Raw genomic sequence first — 9,626 nt, forward strand, 5'->3', positions numbered from 1 at the left:
AGACTCAGTATTTTCCTCTGGCAGGTGAGTATTATCTCTCTCTATATATGTATCTGTCTCTTTCTTTCTCACACACACACATACACACACATGGTACACAGACATGCCTTCAAGCAAGCAAAACATCAAATACTAATAATAATAATAGTAATGATAATAAATGTAATAATGTCCTGGTTCACCATCAACCTGGTTATCACAACTTCAATCATTTGTTATTTTTATTAGGTTAGGTGATAACAGAGGATGGCTGCCAGCCTATAACTCCAGAAGGCCAAGAAAGATAAACAAGCTTTAAAGAGAATCAATATCAGCCATTTTTCTAATGACCTGGTTACTCAAGTATCAGTCAAAGTGGTATGTTGGAACTCAGTGTCGAAGGCATTCCTGTGCAGGGGATAGCCTTAGGTAGTATCTCTAGCATGAGAAGGCTTAATAGAGTCAGATCTTGCTATTTAATTCAGTTTAAAGAAAGGAAGAGTAGTGCTGTGGGTGTGGTTTCGCAGTAGATCCCTGGCCTCAAATGCCCAGTGAGGGGCTGGGCACATAGCTCAGTGGTAGAGTACCTGTCTAAAATCCTCCAGTGGTGTGAGTGTGTGGAGAGATTTTTACTCAAGTTCTCATGTTTGCTTTGCAAGGGCTTTATACAATTGAGCCTCAGTCCAAGGTTTTCTCTCTTGTCATCATCTTGATGGTATATTTACCAGAACTTATATATTTTTCCCACATTATTTAACTTGCTGTCCTCTGGTTTGTCTTTGTTTTGTTGGGTTTTTTTTTTCCACTTTTTACTTGATTTTATTTCATTTTTTTTAAGTGCAGAAGTGATCTCCTCACCAGTTTTCTGATTTTAATGGCCTGGGGTCTTATCTCGCTCTGTCTGGCTTTTACAAGGCTTGTCATTTGTTGACCTGACTGTTTTGCAATTCTCTGGATCAGGTGCTCATTGTTTCCTCTGTGGTTTTTTGTTCTTGTAAATTTTCTTTTTACGCTTATGGATGAGGGATATTTTGGACATCCTTATTTGTATAATTCCTCCTTGCCTGTCCTTCCATTTTCTTTTTTCCTTCCCCTTCTTCCTCTCCCCCTTCCTCATCTCTTCTTTTTCCTTTCTTCTCCTCCCTTTGTCTTTCCTTCCATTCTTTCCTTTCCTTTCTCACTTTTTCTTTTTTCTCTTTTCCTACTTTGCCTCTCCCCCCATTTCTCTCTTCTAGAAGTTGAACACATGTGCATCCTGGGCAAGCATGACATCATTGTGCTACACCACACCCCTTCACTGTCATATTATTATGACAAGTGATGAAAAGATGTTAAATGAAATTGTAGAGGTGGCTCGGTGGCTGAGAGTACTGGCTGGTCATTCAAAGAAACCAGGTTCAATTCCAGCACCCATAAACATCTGCAACTCCAGACCAGAAAGATTCAATACCCTGTTCTGGTATTTCAAAACATGGTACTCCATACAGGGTACCCAGACATGCATGTGGGAAACCGCGCCATCCTCCAAAAACCAAAACCCCATCCATATTCACACAAATAAAAATTTTAAAAAGGGTTGCTGGACACAAAAGTTAAGAGCACTTGCTAATTTTACAGAAGACTCAACTTTGGTTTTCAGGACCATGTAACCGGTGTTACATGGTCCTGGTAACCGGTTAAAGCACCGGTTATCACAGCTTTAGAGAGTTCAGACACCTCTAGCCTTGGTGTGCACCTGCTATCATGTGCCATAAACACTCATTTAAAAATAATAAAAATTATCTTTTTCAGAAAGGTGCTGAAGGCACCAGGATGACCCTGCCCTAAGCAAGGAGAGTTCTGTACTTTGACATATGACCTACGGGTCAGCAAGTATTCCTCACTGCTTAGTGTAGAGGTGGGTGCACCATGGACTGCTCAAATCAGGTGGATGACTAATCTAGTTGATGTTTATGCTTGCCTGAGTTGTATTTTTATTATGATTGTAAGTTGTTTAAGGCGCTTGTTTACTCTGTACAACTGTGTATAACCGTGTGCACACAGAGATCTCGGGACAATTGGTGAGAGTCAGTTTTCTCCATCCTGGAGGTCCTGGGTATCAAACTCAGGTCATCAGACCTGGCAGCAAATGCCAATTACCCTCTAAGCCGTCTCATTGGCCCTATGCTTTCCTTTGACAGAAGATGAATGGCTGACCTGGATGTGTTTTTTTGTTGTTTGTTTGTTTGTTTGTTTGTTGTTTTTTGACAGGCCAGCTTCAGTATGGAAGACATAATCAAAGATGTGAATAGTTCAAATCCAATATGCCAGGTATCACCATGCAGAGCTCTGGCATATGTACTTTTATAGCCAAAAGTGAGCTCTAGTAGCCTGTTGGATTTCCTGGCATTGGCAAAAGGCCCATACTATGCAGAAAGGTTAGTGCATCCAAAAGCTTGAGGCAATTACCATCATCCTTAACGGCAACTTAAGAAATGCATTCTGTGGTCAGAGATGAATTGCTTAGTTTACACTGGTCTCTGCAGGAATTTTTGGTCATAAATAATCCGTGAAAGGTAAATGTTGCTTTAGGACAGCTGCAGAGAGTTGCAAAAGTAACAGTAGCCTTAGCTAACTCTCTTATCTGATAGCCAAAGTTTGGGGCTTTAGCTTAGGGGTAGAGCACCTACCTAGAATCCTCCAGTGATGGCCTAGGGGTATGGCTCTATGGTAAAGCACTTGTTAGAATCCCCCAGTGAGATGTTAGGAGTGTAGTTCAGTGGTTCAGAACCTGCCTAGAATCCCCCAGTGAGGGACTGGGAGTGTTTCTTGGTGGCATGCTTGTAATTTCAGCACTTAGAACACAGAAGTAAAAGGAGTATCTTGTGTTCAAGGCCAGCTTGGTAAAGCAAATGAGTTCTAAGCCAGTCAGGACACATAGCAAGCCCCTGTCTCAAAAAAACATAGTCTGGAAAAGTAGCATGCATGAAGTCCAGGGTTACATCACCAACTCACATAAACCAGGAATGGTGGTTTCTGTCCAAAGGCCTAGCACTAAGGAGGTAAGGGAGGAAGCATCAGAAGTTCAAGGTCATTCTTTGCAGTGAGTTTGAAGTCAACCTGGACTAAATGAGAACATGTCTCAAACGAAAATAAAAATAAGTCCTTGGCCCTTGCAGTATGTGTTCATTTGTACTTAATCCAGGACCTTAGAAACCTGTTTCTCCAAGGAAATTCAGTAAGTGTGTGTGTGTGTGTGTGTGTGTGTGTGTGTGTGTGTGTGTGTGTGCAGACATATAGATGATATAGATCTGGAGAGACAGAGATACAGAGCCAGAGACAGAGTTTCCTGAGCTTAGAATGAGACATTTTCCCTGAAAAGCCCAGTGTGGTCTGGGAGGTTAATGCTTTATGTCCTGTATGGTATGGGAAAACCCAAGAAAGGGAGTTAACTCTGAAGACTTGTGCCCCATGTTCCTGGCTGAAATGAATGCAACAGTTATCTCGGGGGAAGGCTCAGTTGGGTCTCACAGGATTTTGACAAATTAAAACCCACCTAGTTTTAGTTCAGAGAAGCTGGAATGTGCTGAGTCAGCACTTTAATCTGCAGGGCCTGCAGAGCCTCGAGGCTCCAGGGGAATACAAAACAACCCCTCTGATGCTTTTCTCCTCCTCCTTCTCCTCCTCCTCCTCCTCCTCCTCCTCCCATTCTTTCTCCTTCTTCTCCTCATTCTTGACTGTCTTTGAGACAAAGTTTCTCTGTGTAGTCCTGGATGTTCTAGAACTTGTTCTATAGGTCAGGCTAACCTCAAACTCAGAGCATGCCTGACTCTGCCTCCCAAGTGCTGGGATTAAAGGCATGCATCACCACTTCCAGGGAAAACAACCACTTTGAAAATGCTTCAGTAAGCCTTGCCTCTATGACAGTGGTTGGGTTCATTTCACCTGGATCAGTAGGAAACTAACTAGACTGAATGGCAGGTGTGACTTGGGCTTTGTCTTGATAGCTAATGGAACAAACCAAGGCTTCTTGAGTGTCACAGTCATGTACTGGACCTGGAAATGTAGCTTTGTTGGTAGAGTAGCTACCAAATGTAGCTTTGCTTGGCATGAAGGAGACACTGGATTTCATCCCTCAGGACTATGCAAAACTGGGCATGGTGGTGCCCTGATCCCAGCACTTGGAAGGTGGAGGCAGGAGAATAAGGAGTTCAAGGACACCCGTGGCTACATACTGAATTTGAGGCCAGCCTGAGATACATAAAAAAATAACAACAAAAATTGGGTAGGCATGACGTCATTTGCCTTTTATCCCAACCCTCAGGAGGCAGAAGGCAGGTGGATCTCTGAGTTGAGCACAACATATAATATCCCATCTCAAAAAAAAAAATTTAGTACACAGGGCAAATTTTCTTATGGCTGATCTGCCCCCTCTGTGTACCCCAGAGTGTGTTCTGAATTGCATTTGGAAATGAATGCTCCTACCAATATTCCTTGGAGAACTACTGTGTTCTCTACCAACCTCAGTCCTTCTGGGAGCTGTGGTATGATGCGCGGCTGGTGTTTACAATCACCTATGGCCACCTTGGCAGAGCTTGCTGTCTTTAGTCTGTATCCACGACCTCTGCTCTGAACAACTGTAGCTGTGCAATGCCTCCTAGTGGCACTGGGCATGTGCACTTTTTTAAAAAAAAAGATTTATTTACTTTTATATGCATTGGTGTTCTGCCTGCATGTCTACGCAAGGACGCCAGATCCTCTGGAATTGGAGTTACAGACAGTTGGAGTTACTGACACGGGTGCTGGGAACGGATCTCAGAGACACTGCAAGTACAGTATATAGCCTTAACCACCAAGCCATCTCTCCAGCACCATTATGTATAAACTTTATAAAGTTTATGTATAAACTTTAAAATTGACACCCAATTTGAGTTTCTGCTTGTTCACTTTTTGAAGAGGGGAGATGGAGATGAGTCCCAGGCTGGCCTTGAACACACAGACGAGCTTGCCTCCGCTTCCTGAATGTTGGTCTCAAAGGTGTTTGCCTGCATCTTTGTTCTCATGCTCTCCTCCACTTGTAGATGACTATGCAGAATTCAGACACTATCATTTCCAACAATGCTGTCACACACCTGCTCAGCCTTATTTTAACAACATACCAGTTGAGATTTTATTTTTATTGCATTTTATTTGGTGTGTGTATATTTCCATACCTGTGTGTGTGTGCATGCATGCATGTGAATGTCTTTGCACGCACATACATGTGCGCTTATACTGCTAGTTTTCCTTTTCCACTGTAAGAACCAAGAGATTGAACTCAGGTCACACTTAACAAGTGTCTTTGCCTGCTGAGCCATCATGCTGGATGTTGTTGTTGTTGCTCTTCTTCTTCTTCTTCTTCTTCTTCTTCTTCTTCTTCTTCTTCTTCTTCTTCTTCTTCTTCTTCTTCGACAGTCTCACAGATGCACAGCAGGACTCAAACTTACTATGTAGTCAAGGGTGACCTTGAACTTCTGATTTCCCTACCTCTATCTCATCTTACCAGTGATAGTTGTACACCACCACTACTAGATTTACACCACCCAAACCAGGATGGGAGCCAGGGATTCATTCAAGCAAACACCCCAAGAGGATACATTTCAACACTCACAAAAGAACCATGTGAGACAAGAGGCTAAAAGTTGTCATTGTGTTACTCTTTATGGAAAGCATTGCCAACCCCTAATCTAGAAAGAGGGCCTGAGATCAGGCCCTTGGGCCTCCAGTGTTCAGACAGAAAGTGGAAAGCTTGCCATAGTGGTATTCACAAATGATCTCAGCACCTGAGAAGCTTCTGCAGAAAGATGGCAAGTTCATGGGCAGCATGGACTACAGAGTGAACCTGAAGGTCAGGCTAGAGATGCATAGGAAGACCCTGCCTCATCATCTACTCTGAAAAGTACAAGCTGGGTAGTGGCTGGAGAATTGACAGGGGGTAGGATTGATGATCTCAGATTGTTTCTACTCTAATCACGGGAATCCCCTGTGTCGTCCTGGCTGTCCTGTAACTCCCTCTGTAGGCCAGGATGGTCTCAAACTCAGACATCCACCTTCTACTGTCTCCCAAGTACTGGGATTAATGGTGTTCACCATCATTGCCTGGCCAGAGAATGATCTTAAAGGATCAGAAAGCCTTAGACTTAGGCAGGAGGCTTAGGCAGGAGGATTATCAAGAGTTTGAGGTCTAAACTGGCAAAATGTCTCAGTGAGCAAAGGTGCTTGCTGCAGAGCCTGGGGACCTGAGTTTAACCCTCAGAATCCACAGGGTAGGACAGAACTGACTTCTGCAAGATATCATGGCTCAAGCACACATATATAAACGTAATTTTAAAAAATTTTGAAGCTGCCTGAGCTATATGATAAATCCTTGTCTCAAACAATGGAAAAGAGGGGGGAGGGAAAGGAAATGGGTATGGTTGGGCTTAATATAGCTGGCCTGTAATCCCTGCTACTTGGGAGGTGGAGGCAGAAAGATCTCATGTTCAAGTCCTGCTTGGGCAACTTAGCAGCACCATGTCTCAAAATAAAAATTTATTTTGAGGACTAGAGATGGAACATGAGAGATGTTTCAGAAGTCACAAACACTTCCTGCCCTTCCACAGGACCTGAATTCAGCTCCCAGCAGCCTCATTAGGTGGCTCACAACAGTTCCTAACTCTAGCTCTGAGGAATCTGATGCCCCCTTCTGGCCTCCACAGGTACCAACACTTACTTGTCATATATACACACATAGCTACACAAGAAAATAAATTATTTTTTTTAAAGGAATAGAAATGTAGCTCAGTGGTAGCTTGCTTGCTTAGCATACACAAACACCTGGGATATCTTTTTTTAAATATTATAACTAAAATTGATATATATAAACTATAAAAAATTTAATATATAAAATAAAATATATAGATAATTTAATATATAATATAAAAATAATTATTATTATGTTATGTATTTAATAGAACTTATCAAGTACATTTATCATATACATATATATGCATATAAAGAATTATAGCAGGCCAGTAGAGTTATAGATGGCTAGAAGAAGTAATTCCTGATTTTGCTTTTAACAGAGTTTCATGTGTCCCAGACTGACTGTAAACTCAATGTGCATGCTCAGCATCCCGCTCAGCATCCCGCTCAGCATCCCGCTCAGCATCCCTCTTCTTCCACCCTGACTGGGGTTATATAAGTGCTTCTGCACTCAGCTGCTTGATTGTTGTTTTTGGTTTTTGTTTGTTTGTTTGTTTGTTTTGTGAGTAGAAAAAAATCAAGGGCTGGGGAGATGGTTTCATGGGTAAAGTGCTTGTATTGCAAGTGTGAGGACCTGAGTTCAGATCCCAAGAGTCCACGTGACACCAGGTTCAGTAGCACACAGCTGTAACCCCAGTTTAGACAGTGAGGTGGGAGGCAAAAAGAGAAGAGTACCCGGAATCTTGCTGTCTAGCGAGCCTGGTATACACAAACCCGGAACACAACACAAACATAGAGACCCTACTCAGACAACATGAAAGGGGAAGGGAAAGACTGACACCTGAGATTGTCATGACATGCGTGGCACGACAAAGGCACACACACACACACACACACACGGTAACATTTTTAAACCGTTATGATCTGGAATAAGAGCAGAGTTTGGTTCCCAGCACCCATGTCAGGTGGCTCTCAAGTGCCTGTGACTCCAGCTCCATTGGACAAGGGATCCACCCCATCTTCTAGCCTCCATAAGCATGTGTACACACAAGCACATACTCAAACACAGACAGTGGACTGTGCACATATTTAAAAATAGAAGCTTAAAATAATTAAGTCATCCATTGAGTAGAATAGAGAAAAGCTTTGTGAAGAATACCTAGAAACCTTCATGTGACATTTACATATTTAAATATAAGGTTCATTGTATTTGTCCCTGACACATGTCACTGCCTGAAAGAACTTCTTTTGATGCTCAAAAGCTTTGGTCTACGCTAATCAATAGTATCAACATGGGAAGGTTTGGGAAGGCCACAATTTCCATGCTGTCTCCTTTGCACCCCATCACAAATCATATTTCTTTGTAACATCACATGAACTTGGTCCAACTTACGCCAAAACAAAAGTCTATAGCCTTGTTAGGAGCTGGTGAAGCAGTTGTCACCCAGCCTCTCTCCTCTCCGGCTGGGTTCTGTCCTACCTGACTGTATGCTGCAAAGAGTAAATCCATCTTGTGGTGACCACAGGGTTCCTGCCCAGGCTCAGAGAGCTCGTGACCAGCTCAGAACTCAATGACTTGGTAAATGTCATCCTGGTTCCCACCTGCAAGAGCCTTCAGATCAGAGTGTACGGGTGCTATGATCACAGGACAGTTAGGAATATGCTTGCCTAGCATGCATGAAGCTCTGGTTCCATCCCCAATACAGCATAATCTGGGCCCAGTGGCACATGCCTATCATCCCAGCTGGGGAGATGAAGGCAAGAAGATCATAGTTCAAGGTCATGCTCGGCTGCCCAGTGAGTTCAAGACTAGCCTTGAGGATGGGACATCAGGTCTTAGAAAACAAAAACAGATTAGGTCATGTGTGTCAGATTAACTGTATCAGGTTGTCATCTTCACCTCCCACCCCAGGTCTTCCTGTCAACTCTAAGCCTTTATCTTCAGCTCATCTTCCCTGAGCCTCTGTTCTTTGAGACTTTCTAGACTAACTCTTCCACCCACTTCCATCTCAGATCCTAGTAGGTGTTAAAATCTTAGATTTCTCTCTATATGATAACTAGAAAAGCAGTCGGTGAAGTGCTTAAAATCCTACCACCCAGGGACTTTTCTTACATATTTCTTACATATTCTACTGTTCAACGGAGTTTAACTTGAACAAGTAGGTTTATTCTCTTTCTCCTTCTCCACCCTGTGCATGCCAGTATGCATGCCTCTGTGGGCACATTCATATGTATATGTGCATGTGTCTGTCTGTATGTATGTGACTGTGTAGACCCACTGTGTGCATATGAGAAACAGACAGGGAGAGAGATGGAAAGGCAAAGAGACAGAGACACATAGAGACACAGAATCATCAGATAGAAAGAAACAAACAGGGATAGAGACAGACAGACAGACACAGAAAGAGACAGAGAGAGAGACAGAAACAGTACAGCACAGAGACAAAGACATACAGACAGAAAGAGACAGACACAGGGACAGGCAGACACAGGGACAGACTGACATAAGGACAGACACAGAGACACACAAAGATAGACACTGATAAAGAGAGACAGTCCAACATACAGATAGAGGGCCAGACTGACAGAAAGACAAACTGAAAGAGGCAGAAAGACACAGGCAGATACACAGAAAGAAAGAAACAAGAACAGAAAGAGACAAAAGGCAGAAAAACAGAGACAGACAGATAGAGACACAAATATCCAGACACAGACAGTTATAGAGACTGATAGAAACAGACATTTAGACAGAGACAGACACACAGTTGCAGAAACCAGAGACAGTCAGACACTGAGGAGAAACAAAAAGACAGAGATGACAGGCAGAGGAAGACAGTAAGACAGGTAGACAGTGAGACTGACAGACTGCAGGACAGACTGTCAGCAGGGCAGACTGACAGACAGACAGACTGGCACCAGGACAGCTGGACACTAGGACAGCTAAA

General features: G+C 43.0%; 1 protein-coding gene across 1 annotated transcript in view; it reads left to right on the forward strand.

Moving 5' to 3' along the window:
* Window positions 1-246: 246 nt before the first annotated feature.
* The window catches only part of Kpna7 (karyopherin subunit alpha 7), a 12,064-nt gene continuing 2,684 nt past the window's right edge, over window positions 247-9,626 (forward strand). Inside the window, 4 exon segments of the mRNA XM_055598538.1 lie at window positions 247-357; window positions 2,230-2,289; window positions 7,944-7,981; window positions 8,119-8,260. Of these exon segments, the coding sequence (XP_055454513.1) occupies window positions 247-357; window positions 2,230-2,289; window positions 7,944-7,981; window positions 8,119-8,260 (351 nt within the window).

This window comes from Psammomys obesus, unplaced genomic scaffold (assembly GCF_907164565.1).
Source record: "Psammomys obesus unplaced genomic scaffold, mPsaObe1.curated_primary_1811, whole genome shotgun sequence".
NCBI classification, from domain to species: Eukaryota; Metazoa; Chordata; class Mammalia; order Rodentia; family Muridae; genus Psammomys; species Psammomys obesus.